This window comes from Oryx dammah, unplaced genomic scaffold (genome assembly GCF_014754425.2).
Source record: "Oryx dammah isolate SB20612 unplaced genomic scaffold, SCBI_Odam_1.1 HiC_scaffold_15, whole genome shotgun sequence".
NCBI classification, from domain to species: domain Eukaryota; kingdom Metazoa; phylum Chordata; class Mammalia; order Artiodactyla; family Bovidae; genus Oryx; species Oryx dammah.
In genome coordinates, this window is record NW_024070199.1 from 22,415,136 (window position 1) to 22,435,306 (window position 20,171).

Sequence of the window (20,171 nt, forward strand, 5' to 3'; positions counted from 1 at the left end):
TGCTGAATTCTGTTTGCTAAAATTTTGTTGAGGATTTTTGCATCTATGTTCATCAGTGATATTGGCCTGTTATTTTCTCTTTTGTGTGTTGTCTTTGTCTGGTTTTGGTATCAGGGTGATGGTGGCCTTGTAGAATGAGTTTGGAAGTGTTTCTTTGGAATTTTTTGAAAGAGTTTTCGAAGGATAGGCATTAGCTCTTCTCTAAATGTTTGATAGAATTCTGTGAAGCCACCTGGTCCTGGGCTTTTGTTTTTTGGGAGACTTTTGATCACAGCTTTAACTTCAGTGCTTGTAATTGGGCTGTTCATAATTTCTATTTCTTCCTGGGTCAGTCTTGGAAGATTGAACTTTTCTAAGAATCTGTCCATTTCTTCCAGGTTATTCATTTTATTGCCTTAGAGTTGATTATAATAGTCTCTTATTATCCTTTGTATTTCTGCATTGTCTCTTGTAACCTCTCCTTTTGCATTTCTAATTTTGTTGATTTGATTCTTCTCTCTTTTTTTTCTTGATGAGTCTGTCTAAAGGTTTGTCAATTTTGTTTATCTTCTCAATGAACCAGCTTTTACTTTTATTAATCTTTACTGTTGTTTCTCTCATTTCTTTTTCATTATTTCTGCTCAGATCTTTATTATCTTTTTTTCTACTAATTATGAGTGGGTTTTTTTTTTTTATTGTTGTGGTTCTTTGTTCAGTTGCTTTAGGTGTAAAGATAGGTTGTCTATTTGATGTTTTTCTTGTTTATTGAGGTAAAATTATATTGCTATAAACTTTCCGCTGAGAACTGCTTTTGCTGTATCCCATAGGTTTGGGGTTGTTGTGTTTTCATTGAAATTTGTTTCTAGATTTTTTTTTTAAATTTCCCTTTTGATTTCTTCAGTAACCTGTAGACGTTTAGAAACATGTTGTTTAATCCCCATGTTTTTGTTTTTCTTACACTTTTTTCCTTGTAATTGATGTTGTGTTTCATATCATTGTGGTTGGAGAAGATGCTTGATATGATTTCAATTTTCTTAAATTAACTGAGGTTCAATTTGTGACCCAAGATGTGGTCTATCCTGGAGAATGTTCCATGTGCACTTGAGAGGTGTATTCTTCTGCATTTGGATGGAATGTCCTAAAGATATCAATGAGACCCATCTCATCTAATGTATCATTTAAGATTTGTGTTTCCTTATTATTTTTTTTATGATCTGTCCCATTGGTGTGAGCAATAGTAGGAGAAACATGTCAAGACATACTAATCAAACTAACAAAGACTAAACACAGAGAAAGAATACTAAAAGCAGCAAGGAAGAAGCAACAGGTAATATACAAGGGAAACCCCATATGCTTAGCAGCTGATCTTTCAGCAGAAATGCTGCAGCCTGGAAGGGAATGGCAGGATATATTTAAAGTACTGAAAGGGAAAAATCTACAAACAAGATTACTGTGCCTGGCAAGGATCTCATTTTTCTCTTTTTATGTCTGTTACTGTTTCATATATTGATGTGCTCCTATGTTGGGTGCATAGATATTTACAATTGTTATGTCTTCCTCTTGGATTGATTCATTGAGTATTATGTAGTGTCTTCCTTATGTCTTGTAATTTTCTTTAAGGTCTATTTTGTCTGATAGGAGGATTGCTACTCCAGCTTTCTTTTGCTTCCCATTTGCATGGAATATATTTTTCTATCCTCTCACTTTTGGTCTATATGTGTCTTTAGGTCTGAAGCAGGTTTCTTGTAAACAGCATATATATGGGTCTTATTTTTGTATCCATTCAGTCAGTCTGTGTCTTTTGGTTGGAGCATTTAATCCACTAACATTTAAAGTAATTATTGATATATATGTTCCTATTGCCATTTTCTTAATTGTTTGGGGTTGAATTTGTAGATCTTTTTTCTTCTCTTGTATTTCTTGACTATATAAGTCCCTTTAACATTTGTTGTAAAGCTGGTTTGGTGGTTCTGAATTCTCTTAACTTTTGCTTGTCTGAAAAATTTTTTATTTCTTGATCAATTTTGAATGAGATCCTTGCCAGGCACAGTAATCTTGTTTGTAGATTTTTCCCTTTCAGTACTTTAAATATATCCTGCCATTCCCTTCCAGGCTGCAGCATTTCTGCTGAAAGATCAGCTGCTAAGCATATGGGGTTTCCCTTGTATATTACCTGTTGCTTCTTCCTTGCTGCTTTTAGTATTCTTTCTCTGTGTTTAGTCTTTGTTAGTTTGATTAGTATGTCTTGACATGTTTCTCCTTGGGTTTCTCCTGCATGGGACTCTTTCTGCCTCTTGGACTTGACTATTTCCTTTTCCATGTTGGGGAAATTTTCAACTATAATCTATACAAAAATTTTCTTATACCATTTCTTTTTCTCTTCTTCTGGGACCCCTATATTTCAAATGTTGGTGCATTTGATATTGTCCCAAAGGTCTCTGAGACTATCCTCATTTCTTTTCATTTTACTTTATTTTGCTTTTCAGAAGTTATTTCCACCATTTTATCTTCCAGCTCACAGATTTGTTTTTCTGCTTCACATATTCTGCTATTGATTCCTTCTAGAGTATTTTTAATTTCAGCAATTATGTTGTTTGTGTCTGTATGTTTATTCTTTAATTCTTCTAGGTCTTTCTTAATTGATTCTTGTGTTTTCTCCATTTTGTTTTCAAGGTTTTTGATCATCTTTACTATCATTATTCTGAATTCTTTTTCAGGTAGTTTGCCTATTTCCTTTTCATTTATTTGGACTTCTGTGTTTCCAACTTGTTCTTCACTTGTGTAGTATTTCTCTGCTTTTTCATTTTTTTAAAAAACTTATTGTGTTTGAGGTCTCCTTTTCCCAAGGTTCAAGGAAAGTTGAATTCTTTCCTTGCAAAAGGTTGAATTCTTTCTTCTTTTTGGTTTCTGCCCTCCTAGGGTTGACCCAGTGGTTTCTGTAAGCTTTGTATAGGGTGAGATTTGTGCTGAGTTTTTGTTTGTTTCTTTGTTTTTCCTCTAATGGGCAAGGCTGAGTGAGGTGGTAATCCTCTCTGCTGATTATTGGTTTTGTATTTTTGCTTTGCTTGTTGTTTAGATAAGGCATCCTGCACAGGGTGTTACTGGTGTTTGAGTGATGCTGGGTCTTGTATTCAAGTGGTTTCCTTTGTGTGAGTTCTCACTATCTGATACTCCCTAGGGTTAGTTCTCTGGTAGTCTAGGGTCTTGGGGTCAGTGCTCCCACTCCAAAGGCTCAGGGCTTGATCTCTGGTCAGGAAAGAATATTCCACAAGTGGTTTGTTATGGCATTAAGTGAGATTAAAACAAATATCCAAAAATGAGAAACCAAAGATAAACTCCAGACAAATGACAGTTACAAAATCAGATAAATAATAATTAAAATAATGTAATACACACATATACATATACACCCATGAGCAAAGTCAAAATAGTCCAACAAAAATAAAGTACAGTAGATTGACCCTGTGAACAAAGGAAATTAAAAATTATATTTACCAGTTAAGAACAAAACTAACTAAAGCACAAACTGGAAAACAAAACTAAAGCAAGGTGCCAAGTGGGGAATAAAGCACTGAAAATAAAACTAACAAATATTTTGAGAGGAAAGAAAGGAAAGAATAGATATGGAAAGTTAAATAGAGGTAGCACTAGAGCCTGTAGACAATGGGGTAGGGTCAAGTCTTGGTGCCAAAGTGATGACCTCTGGGATGGTTGACACTTATCATTATTCCATGGGTCCTTTGCCACAAGTGTCTTCCCACTCCTCAGTGAGCCATGGCTAATCAGGAAACTCTCTGACACTTGCAGATTGGTCCAGGCAGGCTCCTATGGAGTTAGCTTTGTACTGGGTCCTAATGTATGTGAAATCTTCTGTGTGCCCTCCAAGAGTAGAGTCTTTGTTTCTTCCAGTCCTGTGGAGCTCCTGCACTCAAGTCCTGCTGACCTTCAAAAGCAAATGCTCTTGGGATCCCTCTTCCCAATGACAGAGCCTCTGGCTAGGGAGCCTGATATAGGGATCCAAACTCTCACTGTTGTGTGAGAACCTCTGTGATATTATTATTTTCCAGCTTCTGGGTCATCCACCCAGCACATATGAGATTTGATTATGTCATGAAAGTACCCCCCTACCATTTCATTTTTGCCTCTTCTTTTTGTTTGAATGTAAAACATCATTTTGTGGGTTCCAGTCTTGTTAATTGTCATTCAATGGTTAGTTGTGCTTTTCTTTTTGGGGCTAGGAGGTGAGTTCAAGGCCTTCTACTTAGCTATCTCCTTTGGAATTGAGGGAATGCTTTTAGTTTGGATGCTTGCTGCCTCTTTCTCAGCATGTGCTGGCTGTTATCCCCTTGATATGGAGTGTGAGTGCAGGGGCACTTGTGTGTTCCTGGGATGTTGGGGGAAGTGCTAGGTGCCTGCTTGCAGATCTTGTAGCAGTGGCTGTAGCCAGTGTACTCCCAGGAAAGTGAGGGCAGAGTCTGGTTAATTTCTAATCTCATAGTGTCATGAATGGAAAAGATGCTTCATATCATTTCAACTTTTTAAAATTTCCCAAGGCTTATTTATGGCCTAGCATGTGATCTATCCTGGAGAATGTTCCATGTGCACTTGAAAAGAATGTGTATTCTTCTTTGAATGGAATGTTTTATATATATCAATTAATCTATCTGGTCTAAGGTGCCATTTAAGACCTGTGTTTCCTTACTGATTTTCTGACTGGGTGATCTGTCCATTGGTGTAAGTGAGGAGTTAAAGTCCCCTATTGTTATTGTGTTACAGTCAATTTATTCATTTATGTTTGTTAACAACTGTTTCATATATATTGAGGTGCTCCAATGTTGAGTGCATATATTTTCACAATTGTTCTATCTTCTTGGATTGATTCCTTGATCATGATGTAGTATCCTTCTTTATGTCTTTTAACAGTCTTATTTTAAAGTCTATTTTGTCTGCTATAAGTATTACTGCTCCAGCTTTCTTTTTATTTTCACTTGCATGGAATAGCTTTTCCATGCTCTCATATATATGCCACCTTCTTCAACAGTTTTGAGTATTTCCAATAACTGTTATCATCATTTACAATCAATTTAACATTTATGTCATGTCAGACATTGTGCCAACTCTTTTATATGCATTATCACTTTTAATCCTGATAATTCCATGAACTAGAAAATTTTATTACCATTTCTCAAATGAGGTAGCTGAATTAGAGAGCTAAGTATAATTCCTCAGTAATGGTCTGACCAAGACAAAGTGAATTGATATTCATAGTCATCTTGTTTTAAGTACTGTCATTTTTAAAATGCAGCCTGATTTCAATATTTACTTCCTTTCTTACTTCAGTTATGTCATAATGTTGACCTGTATTGAGATTAATTAAGACCAAACATCACTAAGTCCTTTTGTGCCTTGTGTGGTTTGTTATTTGAAGGCAAGTGTAAAACTTGGTGTTTATCCAATTGTATTTCACCTTGTTAGATCCATTTCATTTCTCTGGCCTGCCACAATGTTTTCTAAATGCTTTGTCTGCCGTCAACCATAGTTTTCCATCCTTCACTTTAGTGACATCTGCAGACTTCACGGAACTGCCCTTAAGGTCTGCATGTACTTTATGGATGACAATGCTGCATAAGACAGAGCTTGCTGAGATATGTTTATTACCAGCTAAGGTAGAAATCTTTAAACATTTTACTTTCTTTTATGGAGAATGGAAAGGAGATACACTGGCTACATGTATAATAAAGTAACAAGTTAAAAAATGCTTTACCTCAGATGGTATGCATGACTCTATTATTAGAAGAAATAAGAAATCAATGTTCAAAATATTAGGGGATGAGAGATTATATGTATACACATGCACACACACATATACATATATGTATACATGCATACATGTATGTCTGCACATGTTCATAGATAGCATGCAAAAGACTCTAGTTAGGCAGGTGAATTGGGTCAGGGAATTCAGCTAGTTTGGACAAAGGAATGTCCAGATATTAGGAAATTTTCAATAGACCATTGACTTACAGTTCATGTACAATTATCTTAAAATATTTGGCTCATATAACCATACCCCACAAAACTCCCCTATGGATTTAACAGAAGTGAAGAAAAATAGCTGTGACATGAAACCATTTGGTCAACTCATCTGACCAGACTATTACCCACCCCAGCTACAGAAGGACCATCTCAGGAACCACATGCTATTCATGAAAAACAAGAAACACAGGGATAGATTCTTCTAGAAGCAGGTACTGTTCAACAGGCAGTGAGACCCAATCAGAATATCAAGTTTCTCCGTGTATGTTGTTTAAAAGAATGAATAAGTGAATAGTCTCCAGAGTTAGTGCAAAATAACTTCACATCTCATCAATTATGTGAGAATGTCAAATAGGCCCTCTTATACTTTAACATGCTTCAGAACAATAGCTATGTTCACTCTTGCTTTTCAATTACTGGTTAACTGTCAAAAATTATTTTCTAACTTTTTTGGGAAATAAGTGGCATATATCACTTTATAAATTTGGGTTACAGCATAATGGTGTTTGACATGCATATTTTGTGAAAGGATTACCACAGTTGCCTCCACTTACATCCATCTCCTCATATAGATAAGAAAAAAAGTACAAACATAAAGAGGTGAAAAGTTCTTTAGATGTTAGCGACTAGGATTTACTTTCTTGATAAGTTCCCTTTATATTATACATTAATGTTAACTATAGTTGTCATATTGTACATTACATCCCCAGCACTCACTTATCTTAGAGAAGTTTGTGCCTTTTGACTACCTTCTTTCAGTCCCCTTAGCATCCACCCTCCACTTCTACAAGTCTGATCTTTTTCTATGTTTTTGTATATTTGTTTGGCCTTTCTTGATACCACCTCTACCTGAAATCATAACAGTATTTGCCTTTCTCTGTCTGATTTATTTTACTTACCATAGTGCCATTAAGGTCCATCCATCATGTTGTTGCAAATAGTAGGATTTCTTCATTTGTTTTTCTGGCTGAATAATATAATATTGTAACTACATACCACAACTGTTCATCCATTTATGAACACTTACATTATTTCTATGTCTTAGCTATTATAAATAATGCTGCTATGAACATCTGGGTGAACTTATCATTTTGAGCTCATGTTTTCATTTCCTTTGGATATACTCCCAGTACTAGAACTGCTGGATCATATGGGGATTTTATTTTTTAATTTTTGGGGGGATCGTCCATGCTGTTTTTCACAGTGATCATACCAATTCTCAATCCTACTAACAGTGCACAAAGGTTCCATTTCAAGCCAGTATTTATCTCCTGTCCTTTGATGATAGCCATTTGAACAGGCATGTGGCAATATCTCTTTGTATGCTTAATGTGTATTTCCCTAATGGCTAGTAATATTAATCTTGGGATGTCCTTGTTGGCCTTTCATATATCTTCTGAGAAATGTCAGGTTCATAATATGTCTTCATAATGCATAATATGTCTTTATGTATATTTAGTTGGGTTATTTTTATGCTATTAAGTTGTATGAGTTCTTTATATATCTTAACCCATTGTCAGATAGATGGTTTACAAATTTTTCTCCCGTCCTGTAGGTTATATTTTCATTTTGAGGATTTCTTTTGCTGTTCATAAATTTTTAGCTTGATATAGCCCAAACTGCTTATTTTTAAAATTTTGTTGCTTGTGCTTTAGGTATGATGTAAAATAAAAATCATTACCATGACAAGGAACTTTATTCCTATATTTTTCTTCTAAGTGTTTCTTGGTTTCAGGTCTTACATTAAAGTCTTGAATACATTTTGATTTTTTTTTGTGAATGATGTAAAATAGTGGTGCAGGGTTTTATTTTTACATGTGAATATTCAATTATCCTTGCACTTTTTTTAATGTGAATAGAGAGTATCTCTTCACTGTTGCTTGGAATTATGACATCATCTGTTGCCCCATGGCTTTATTTTGGGGCCATCTGGGAAAATTGATAAAGAGACAAATACAAGGGATTCATAAGTAATGTTCCCTGAACTCTATGATTAGAACTTCTTTACAAGGGTTTCTCCACAGTTTTTCTCCTTGGAAAACAGCTATGGGTAGACAAATAGACATTTACACCAAGTTCAGCCGTGGGGTTTTAGTTTTTTGATCTATACATTAAATAATTTAGAATCAATCACTCTTTGGTTGTAATATAATGTAAGCAAGATCACCTTTAATCTTTTTTGGCATCTTGAAAATGGACTGATTGTGTCTAACCGGACCTCAAGGAAAAATCAGAAGAAACAATCATGAAATCATTAGAGGTTGGCATTTTACATATATATGTTCATAGGATGTGTGTCCATGATGTACTAGAAAACATCATGCTAGTGCTTGTTTCTTCACAGCCCAGTGTACAGGCAAGGCACGGTAGTGTACAGCCCACTGTATATCCAGCATATAGTATAGGATACAGTCCAGTGTACAGTCCAGTGCACATCTGAGTAGATCCTATGAATATCTAGACACAGTGGAGCACATCTGGACACATCTGGTGTACAGTCCAAGGGCACATCCCAGTGTATACTGCAGCGTACACTCTAAGGTATTGTCCAGTGCAAACCTCACGTACAGTTCAGTGTACAGTCCAGCGTCTAGTGGGTGTCAGGTTAAGTCCAGTATATGCCCACTGTCTCTGTGCCTGTCTTCTCCATGTTCATAAAATCCTATGAAGGGCTCTTAGAGTCATTCTTACAATAAATGGCAAAGAACAAATAATAGGTTCAAAGAAGGAAAGATAAAACACACAAAATTGAAGTAAACTGAAAACTGGATTGCTTGACACTGAATTCTGGTAAGTGGTATGCCAGTGGGGGCCTTCTGAGATTACATATAAATTTTAGGAGTATTTTTTTCCATTTCTGTAGAACCTGTCATTGAAATCTTAATAGGGATCACATTAAAACTAAACATGTCTTTTGGTAATATTGACATTTTAAAACTATTCTTCCAATTAATGAATATGGAATATATCTCCTTTATTAGTGTTTTTAATTTCTTTCATCAGAGTTTTGTAGATTTCAGAGTACAGTTCTTTCACCTCCTTAAGTGAATTTATTCCTAAGTATTTTATTGTGTTTAATTCTATTGTAAATGTGATCATTTCTTTTTCAGAATATTCATTGTTAGTATATAGAAGTACGACTGAATTTGGTGTGTTAATTTTTAATCTCACATTTACTGAATTTATTTATTAGATCCAATAAATTTTGGTTGAGTCTTAGGATTTTCTCTATGCAAAATCATGTCATTGGCAAATGGAGACAATTGTACTTCTCCCTTTCCAGTTTTGATATCTATTACTATTTTTCCACTCTGATGGCTCTAGCTAGGACTTCTTTTACCATACATATCAATTCAGTTCAGTCACTTAGTTGTGTCCGACTCTGTGACCCCATGAACCGCAGCACACCAGGCCTCCCTGTACATCACCAACTCCTGGGGCCCACCCAAACCAATGTCCATTGTGTTGGGGATACCATCCAACCATCTCATCCTCTGTCATCTCCTTCTCCTCCTGACCTCAATCTTTCCCAGCATCACAGTCTTTTCAAATGAGTCAGCTATTCGCATCAGGTGGTCAAAGTATTGGAGTTTAAGCTTCAACACCAGTCCTTCCAATGAACACCCAGGACTGATCTCCTTTAGGATGGACTGGTTGGATCTCCTTGTAGTCCAAGGGACTCTCAAGAGTCTTCTCCAACACCACAGTTCAAAAGCATCAATTCTTCTGCACTCAGGTTTCTTTATAGACCAATTCTAACATCCATACATGACTACTGGAAAAACTGTAGCCTTGACTAGATGGACATTTGTTGGCAAAGTAATGTCTCTGTTTTTTAATATGCTGTCAAAGATGGTCATAAGTTCCCTTCCAAGGAGCAAGCGTCTTTTAATTTCATGTCTGTAATCACCATCTGCAGCGATTTTGGAGCCCAGAAAAATAAAGTCAGCCACTGTTTCCCCATCTATTTGCCATGAGGTGATGGGACCAAATGCCATGATCTTAGTTTTCTGAATATTGAGCTTTAAGCCAACTTTTTCACTCTCCTCTTTCACTTTCATCAAGAGGCTCTTTAGTTCTTCTTTGCTTTCTGCCATAAGGGTGGTGTCATCTGCATATCTGAGGTTATTGATATTTCTCCCAGCAATCTTGATTCCAGCTTGTGCTTCCTCCAGCCCAGCATTTCTCATGATGTACCCTGCATGTAAGTTAAATAAGCAGGGTGACAATATACAGCCTTGACGTACTCCTTTCCTATTTGGAACCAGTCTGTTGTTCCATGTCCAGTTCTAATTGTTGCTTCCTGACCTGCATATAGGTTTCCCAAGAGTCAGGTCAGGCAGTCTGGTATGCCCATCTCTTTCAGAATTTCCCTTTTAATGTGATCCACACAGTCAAAGGCTTTGGAATAGTCAATAAAGCAGAAATATATGTTTTTCTGGAATTCTCTTGCTTTTTCCATGATCCAGTGGATGTTGGCAATTTGATCTCTGGTTCTTCTGCCTTTTCTAAAACCAGCTTAAACATCTGGAAGTTCATGATTCACATATTGCTGATGCCTGGCTTGGAGAATTTTGAGCATTACTTTACTAGTGTGTGAGATGTGTGCAATTGTGCGGTAGTTTGAGCATTCTTTGGCATTACTTTCTTTGGGATTGGAATGAAAACACCTTTTCCAGTCCTGTTGCCACTGCTGGGTTTTCCAAATGTGCTGGCATATTGAGTGCAGCACTTTCACAGCATCATCTTTTAGGATTTGAAATAGCTCAGCTGGAATTCCATCACCTCCACTATCTTTGTTTGTAGTGATGGTTCTTAAGGCCCACCTGACTTCACATTCCAGGATGTCTGGCTTTAGGTGAGTATGAGTGATCACACCTTTGTGATTATCTGGGTCATGAAGATCTTTTTTGTAGTTTTTCTGTGTATTCTTGCCACCTCTTCTTAATAACTTCTGCTTCTGTTAGGTCCCATTTCTGTCCTTTATTGAGCCCATCTTTGCATGAAATGTTCCCTTGGTATCTCTAATTTTCTTGAAGAGGTCTCTAGTTTTTCCCATTCTATTGTTTTCCTCTATTTCTTTGCATTGATGGTTGAGAAAGGCTTTCTTATCTCTCCTTGCTATTCTTTGGAACTCTGCATTCAAGTGGGTGGTGGCTGCACTTTGCTGGAGCAGCCGTGAAGAGATACCGGATGTCCAAGGTAAGAGAAACCCAAGGAAGATGGTAGGCGATGAGAGAAGGTATCAGGGGGCAGACAGACTGAAACCACTATCACAGACAACTAGCCAATCTGAACACATGGACCACAGCCTTGTCTAATTCAATGAAACTAACCCATGCCATGTGGGGCCACCCAAGATGGATGGGTCATGGTGGAGAGGTCAGACAGAACGTGGTCCACTGGAATGGCAAACCACTTCAGTATTCTTGCCTCAAAAGCCCCATGAACAGTATGAAAAGGCAAAATGATAGGATACTGAAAGAGGAACTCCCCGGGTTGGTAGGTGCCCAATATGCTATTGGAGATCAGTGGAGAAATAACTCCAGAAAGAATGAAGGGATGGAGCCAAAGCAAAAACAACACCCAGTTGTGGATGGGACTGGTGATAGAAGCAATATTTGATGCTGTAAAGAGCAATATTGCATAGGCATAGGACCCTGGAATGTTAGGTCCATGAATCAAGGCAAATTGGAAGTGGTCAAACAGGAGATGGCAAGAGTGAACATTGACATTCTAGGAATCAGCAAACTAAGATGGACTGGAATGGGTGAATTTAACTCAGATGACCATTATATCTACTACTGCGGGCAGGAATCCCTTAGAAGAAATGGAGTAGCCATCATGGTCAACAAAAGAATCCAAAATGCAGTACTTGGATGCAATCTCAAAAATGTTCATTTCCAAGGCAAACAATTCAATATCACAGTAATCCAAGTCTATGTCCCGACAAGTAACGCTGAAGAAGCTGAAGTTGAACAGTTCTATGAAGACCTAAAAGACCTTCTAGAATTAACAGCCAAAAAAGATGTCTTTTTCATTATAGGGAACTGGAATACAAAAGTAGGAAGTCAAGAAACACCTGGAGTAACAGGAAAATTTGGCCTTGGAGTACAGAATGAAGCAGGGCAAAGGCTAATAGAGTTCTGCCAAGAGAATGCACTGGTCATAGCAAACACCCTCTTCCAACAACACAAGAGAAGACTACACATGGACATCACCAGATGGTCAACACCAAAATCAAACTGATTATATTCTTTGCAGCCAAAGATGAGAAGCTCTATACAATCAGCAAAAACAAGACTGGGAGCTGACTGCGGCTCAGATCATGAACTCCTTATTACCAAATTCAGACTTAAATTGAAGAAAGTGGGGAAAACCACTAGACCATTCAGGTATGACCTAAATCAAATCCCTTATGATTATACAGTGGAAGTGAGAAATTGATTTAAGGGACTAGATCTGATAGACAGAGTGCCTGATGAACTATGGATGGAGGTTCATGACCATACATGCAGGGAGGATGAAAATGAGCAACCTCATCTTATTTTTGATCTTAGAAGAAAAGCTTCCAACATTTTAACATTAAGTGTGATGTTAGCTGAAGTCTTATGTCATATGTGGCATTTATTATGTTGAAGTATATTCCTTCGGTGCCTAAATTGCTGAGTTTTTACATGAAGAGCTGTTGAATTTAGTCAAATGCTTTTCTGCATCTATTGAGATGTTCATATGGGTCTTTAATTATATAAATGTAATGTATCACACTGATTTGCATATGATGAATCATCTTTGCATCCAAAGGATAATCCCACTTAGTTATGGTGAATGATCACTTTAATATGCCGCTGAATTTTGTTTGCTAGTATTTTATTGAGAATATTTGCATATGTACACATCAAGGAGAGAGGCTTATACTTTTCCTTTGTACTACAGTCCTGTCCTGGTTTTGTTAAAAGGAAAATGCTAACCTTGTAAAAACATTTTGAAAGTGTTTCCTCTTCTTTGTTTTTTTGGAGGGGAAGAGTTTGAGAAGGACTGGTGTTAATTATTCATTCCTTTCTTCCTTCTTTCATTCTTCCTATTTTAGTTTAAATAGTTGATATACAACATTATGTTAATTTCAGGTGTACAGAAGATTCAATATTTTGATAGATTATGCTCCATGAAAAGACATTATAAAATACTGCCATTTGTAACAACATGGATGGAGCTAGAGGGTATTATGTATGCTTAGTGAAATGGGTCAGACAAAATGCTGTTATTAGTTGTATGTGGAATATAAAAAATAAAACATATGAGTCTAACAGAACAGACTCGCAGACAACAAACCAGTAGTTACCCGTGGGGAGAGGGAAGGGCAGTCGCAACACAGGGGCAGGGGATTAAGAGGTCCACACTACTGTGTATAAAACAATTAAGCAACAAGGATATATTTTACAACACAGGAAAATATAGCCATTATTTTGTGATAACTTTAAGTAGGGTATAATATACAAAAATACTGAATTACTATTCTACAACTGAAACTAACACAATATTTTATTTCAGTAAAATAAATAAGACACAATGCAACAACTCACATTTCCCCCTATGGATTCTCCACTACTAAATGTTTCTAGAAACAAGAATTCCACCTAACGTGAAAATAATTTTATTGTTAACTGATAAATAAAAAATGAGCAAAAGCAAGGAAAAAAGAAACACAAAAATGTAACCTTAGGGCTTGCACAGCCAACTCCTGACATCAGAAAACACCCTAGACAGGAAGGTATTGATAATGGTGCTGGTTAAGTTCTGAGAGCAAAGTAAAGCGTTTTATGAGTAGACTGCAAGATTCTAGAAATCTAACTACTCTAGCTCCAGGCACAGGATGACTCACCCCTGGTCTTCATCGGAATGAGTGCCATGCTGAGAACTGTAGGGCTTTATTGTTAGCTCTTTGCAGAGTGGGTTAGTCTCTCCTTACTTGAAGGAAATGGAAGAATCTTTTAGTTTCCCTACTATGGCCACCTTCCTCAGTTTCTGGGTGAAGGCTTATATGAGACCAGATCAAATGGCCAGTATTCCAGATAATTTCAAGGCAAGAGTCTTCAACATTTTGCCCAAGTTCTTTGTTGCCATAACTATTGAGCCCTGACTTTAATATGACACTGTGGGTGATGGGTTATGAACATGCATTTCCCAAAACATCCTTCTAATTCCCAGAAAAACTCCAGTTCTGGTTTTGTGCAGCATTACACTTAGTTTCAGGATGAATGCTTTTTCTTTTTTAATTCATCTTCCTTTTTAATTAAACAAAATCACAAGAAAAACAAAAAACCTTCTGCACGAGGCACAGAAATGAAATCTGGACTTTAAAGCTTTTCTCTTTCTCCTGCTGGATTTTCCAACTACAAATGACAGTAGTCTACCTACCCAATCTGATCACATGGATCACAGCCTTGTTTAACTTAATGAAACTATGACCATGCCATGTAGGGACACTCAGGACGGATGGTTCATGGTGGAGAGTTCTGAAAATGCAGTCCACTGGAGAAGGGAGCGGCAAGCCACTTCAGTATTCTTGCCATGAGAAACCCATGAACAGTATGAAAAGGCAAAAAGATAGTACACTGAAAGATGAACTCACCAGGTCGGTAGGTGCCCTATATGCTGCTAGAGAAGAGTGGAGAACTAACTCCAGAAAGAATGAAGAAATGGAGCCAAAGCAAAAACAACACCCAGTTGTGGATGTGACTGGTGATGGAAGCAATGTCTGATGCTGTAAAGAGCAATATTGCATAGGACCCTGGAATGTTAGGTCCACGAATCAAGGCAAATCAGAAGTGGTCAAACAGGAGATGGCAAGAGTGAACATCAACATTCTAGGAATTGGTGAACAGGATGGACTGGAATGGGTGAATTTAACTCAGATGACCATTATGTCTATGACTGTGGGCAAGAATCCCTAAGAAGAAATGGAGTAGTGCTCATAGTCAACAAAAGAGTCTGAAATGCAGTACTTGGTTATAATCTCAAAAACAACAAAATGATCTCTGATTGATTCCAAGGCAAACCACTCAATATCACAGTAATTCAAGTCTATGCCTCGACCAATATTGCTGAAGAAGCTGAAGTTGAACGGTTCTATGATGAAGACCTACAAGACCTTCTATAATTAACACCAAAAAAGATGTCCTCCTCATCATAGGGGACTGGAATGTAAAAGTAGGACGTCAAGAAATACGTGCAGGAACAGGCAAATTTGGCCTTGGAGTACAGAATGAAGCAGATCAAAAGTTAATAGAGTTTTGCCAAGAGAACAAACTGGTCATAGCAAACGCCCTTTCAACAACACAAGAGATGACTCTACACACGGACATCACCAGATGGTCAACACCGAAATTAGCTTGATTATATTCTTTGCAGCCAAAGATGGAGAAGCTCTATACAGTCAGCAAAAACAAGACCGGGAGAGGACTGGGCTCAGATCATGAACTCGTTATTGCCAAATTCAGACTTAAATTGAAGAAAGTGGGGAAAACCACTGGACCATTCAGGTATGACCTTAATCAAATCCCTTACCATTATACAGTGGAAGTGACCAACAGATTCAAAGGATTACATCTGATAGACAGAGTGCCTGAAGAACTATGGGCAGAGGTTCATGATATTATAAAGGAGGTGGTGATCAAGACCGTCCCCAAGAAAAAGAAATGCAAAAAGGCAAAATGGCTGTCTGGGGAGGCCTTAAAAATAGCTGTGAAAAGAAGAGAAGTGAAAGGCAAAGGAGAAAAGGAAAGATATACCCATTTGAATGCAGAGTTCCAAAGAATTGCAAGGAGAGATAAGAAAGCCTTCTTCAGTGATCAATGCAAAGAAATAGAGGAAAACAATAGAATGGGAAAGACTAGAGATCTCTTCAAGAAAATTAGAGAAACCAGGGGCACTTTTCATGCAAAGATGGGCACAATAAGGGGCAAAAATGGTATGGACCTAACAGAAGCAGAAGATATTAAGAAGAGGCAGCAAGAAGACACAAAAGAACTATACAAAGAAGATCTTTATGACCCAGATAACCAGGATGTCACCTAGAGCCAGACATCCTGGAATGTGAAATCAAGTGGGCCTTAGGAAGCATTACTAAGAACAAATCTAGTGGAGGTGATGGAATTCCAGTTGAGCTATTTCAAAGCCTAAAAGATGATGCTGTGAAAGAGCTGCACTCAATATGCCAGCACATTTGGAAAACCCAGCAGTAGCCAGAGGACTGGAAAAGGTCAGTTTTCATTCCAATCACAAAGAAAGTCAATGCCAAAGAATGCTCAACCTACCTCACAATTGCACTCATCTCACATGCTAGCAAATTAATGCTCAAAATTCTCCAAGCCAGGCTTCAACAGTACATGAACTGTGAACTTCCAGATGTTCAAGCTGGATTTAGAAAAGGCAGACAAACAATTTCATAGAGATCAAATTGTCAATATCTGTTGGATCATCAAAAAAGCAGGAGAGTTCCAGGAAAACATCTACTTCTGCTTTATTGACTATGCCAAAGCCTTTGACTGTGTGGATCACAACAAACTGTGGAAAATTCTTAAAGAGATGGGAATAACAGACCACCTGACCTGCCTCTTGAGAAACCTCTATGCAGGTCAAGAAGCAACAGTTAGAACTGGACATGGAACAAAAGACTGGTTCCAAATAGGAAAAGGAGTACGTCAAGGCTATATATTGTCACCCTGCTTATTTAACTTCTATGCAGAGTACATCATGAGAAAGGCTGGGCTGGAAGAAGCACAAGATGGAATCAAGATTTCCGGGAGAAATATCAATAACCTCAGATATGCAGATGACACCAGCCTTATGGCAGAAAGTGAAGAAGAATTAAAGAGCCTCTTAATGAAAGAGAAAGAGGAGAGTGAAAAAGGTGGCTTAAACCTCAACATTCAGAAACTAAGATCATGGCATCTGGTCCCATCATTTCATGGCAAATAGATGGGGAAACAGCAATATTTTCTTGAGCTCCAAAATCACTGCAGATGGTGATTGCAGCCATGAAATTAAAAGATGCTTGTTCCTTGGAAGAAAAGCTATTACGAATCGAGACAGTATATTCAAAAGCAGAGAGATTACTTTGTCAACAAAGATCCATCGAGTCAAAGCTATGGTTTTTCCAGTAGTCATGTATGGATGTGAGAGTTGGACTATAAACAAAGCTGAGTGCCAAAGAATTGATGCCTTTGAACTGTGGTGTTGGAGAAGAGTCTGAGTGTCCCTTGGTCTGCAAGGAGATCAACCAGTCCATCCTAAAAAAAATCAGTGCTGAATATTCATTGATAGGACTGATGCTGAAGCTGAAACTCCAACACTTTGGCTACATGATGCAAAGGACTGACTCAATGGCAAAAGCACTGATGCTGGGAAAGATGGCAGGAGGAGGAGAAGGGGATGACAGAGGGTGAGATGGTTGGATTCATCACCAACTCAATGGACATGAGTTTGAGTAATCTCAAGGAGTTGGTAATGGACAGGGATGTCTGGCATTTTGCAGTCCATGGGGTCACAAAGAGTCAGACATGACTGAGCGACTGAACTGAACTAATGACAGTAGTAGTAGGAGGTAAGGGTGTAGGTATGGGAGTAACTATAAATCCTGTCTCTAACTTGTCACTGACACCTCAATTTTTGTTATCCAGGAAAACCTGCAGCTAAGTTTACAACCAGCACTCTGAAGTTTCTTTTTCACCTATATTATAAGGACACACATTGCCAGTGGCTAAGGGACATAATTGATCAGGACCATCATTTTACTTCTGTGTTACTTACCCTGTGATCTTACCTCTCTATTGCTCTTTCAGGTTCTCACCTTTAGTTTCCCAAATCTTTACTTCAGTCTAAGTAGTATCTCTGCATTTAGTTTTGATCTCCCCAGTCTGTCCATCATGCTATTAATCAGACTATGATTAGGCCATAGCAATCCTAAATGAAAAAAATCTCTCATGATCCTCAGCTACTTGCAGGATAAAGTCTAAATTCCAAAGCCTGACTCCATCTCCATCCCTTATCTCCAGGCTCATCACCTCTTATAACCTTCCCACACTCTTCTTGCTCCTGATAGTCTAATCTCATCATTCACTTTATATTTCCTTTAATATGTATTATTATGCTTCTGCTTCTTTGTTCTTGCTTTTCCTTCTGTTTGGAATTTACTTTCCCTACATCTCTACTTGGATAAATTTCTCATCCTCTAAGAGTGTATTCAAAGGTCACCTACTCTGTGAAGTCATTCCCTATTCCTTTCTTCATTCTCCCAGAATAGAACATACTTCTTTATCTTAAGTTCCCACAACAAATAAATTGTTCATGACTCTACCATAGCATGACAGGTGGTTAATTGTGTATCCATTTCCTCATTCATCTCCATTATTATCAATATAAATGTAACCATTCATAGTAAAATGCTACATTTTCTGGAAACTAATAAACTTGAGACCTCTCTCTTTCCACATAGTGTAGATAGAAAGTAAAAGGTATCTCCATAAGGTCCATGACAAATTTATGAAAGGAAAAGCCACAAATGGGTATCTATGAAAAGAAATTGGGCTATAACTTAAGATTTAGGGATGAAGCCTAAAGAGAGAACCATTTTTCATTCTGGGTTTCTGTGATCTGGAGGAACATGCATCCCCCCCAGATTAGGCAATTATTCTGTGCCTAATCAACTTAGTGGTCTTAAGGTGCCCACAAGCATTGTCACTGGCAAGGAGGTACATTTCACCTAAATAGAACCCACATCCATTTGTGCTAGCCTAGGTTTATCACTGAACTCCATTCAGCTGTGGATATGTTTCAAGGCCTCTTTTTCAATTGACATGAAACATTAGCTAACCTGATGTACTGATTCTCAAGGAAAACTCTGACCTTGCTTCTTTCAACAGTATTCCTTGACCTATGGTTGGCTTTTGTGATTCTGCTTGTGTGATTTGTTTTTATTTGAATTGGAAACATCCAGAGTATGATTAAAAAGCCAGCATTTCATAACTTAACCTTGATTGTACTTCTTCACCTCTAAGACGATGTCATAATAACAGTTCAACTACATGCTTAAGTACTGGAAATATTTATCAAGTCAGGATAGAATACTTACAACTGAAAATAGTGGAAACAAAGTAGATTACAAATAAGTTCATTTTTTGAAGATGATCTATGGAATTTGATTCAGGCTTCTTGGTTCAGCTCCTAAAGCCAGATCTTTCATTCTACAACCTCTTGCAAGCTGTGCTATTCACGGGTAATTTTTATTTTATAAAAGACTTATGGAACTAACTCTGCTCAGTACTTTATTCGTAAAGGAGGGATAGTGGAGACACATTATATTAACAAAATAAGATGACAGGGTTTGTTACTTTCCTGTGGCAATGTCAGTCTAATTCCTAAAAGTCGTCAGAGATACTTTAGGAGTCAGAGCAGCATAAATCAACTCAGTCTGTTGGATTATTAGCACAGCCAATAAATGAGGTTTTGGAAAATTTTTAATGATTGGTAAGTGCCCTGCTTTATCATAGACTTTACTAAAACAACAACTGAAAAATAACTTTTGGTTTCATGTTGGTCAAGACTCAACTAAAATCCCTTGCTTGTTCTAGGTATCGGGGACATAGAAAGCTTTAAAAATAGTACGGGGCCAGGTTGAGAGCCTCCACAAAGGTTTGGTAAAGCAATATTTTCTAGAATAGAATTAGTAAAGAAATTCATCTTCATTTTGCTGGCTGAATGGGGACTTAATTGCCAACCTCTCCCATAAACCTTTCTCAGCCACTCTAACCCACAATCTTTTCTGTCTCTCAAAAACTTTTGCTCTGAGTCAGTGCCACACACTTAAATATTGTACTTACTAACCTGAAGTCTGCTTGAGGGAATGTCCTTACATAGTCATTAAAATAGTAGTGAGTTGAGCATTGAGCTCAATCCAGTGGGGTTGACGGATTACTTAACTGGTTTTATAAATGTCAACAGATGTCATATATAGAGTTACAGGACATGTAGCAAAATGAGAAAACTAAGATTTGGAGCAAACAAGTAAACTTCAAATCCCAGCTTACAGATTTATCTCTTGTGATATTAAGCGCACATTACTTGCCCTGAAACTTGGAAACTCAGTTTCTTTATCT

General features: G+C 37.5%; 1 protein-coding gene across 3 annotated transcripts in view; it reads right to left on the reverse strand.

Moving 5' to 3' along the window:
- The window catches only part of NELL1 (neural EGFL like 1), a 1,021,326-nt gene that overhangs the window by 15,912 nt on the left and 985,243 nt on the right, over positions 1 to 20,171 (reverse strand). Inside the window, exon 18 of one of the 3 annotated variants that reach the window (XM_040255651.1) lies at positions 3,578 to 3,922. The exons of the other annotated variants lie outside the window; for them this stretch is intronic. Within the exon in view, the coding sequence (XP_040111585.1) occupies positions 3,908 to 3,922 (15 nt within the window). The 3' untranslated portion in view covers positions 3,578 to 3,907. Of the gene's footprint in view, positions 1 to 3,577; positions 3,923 to 20,171 lie in introns of those variants that run through there. 3 annotated transcript variants of the gene reach the window in all.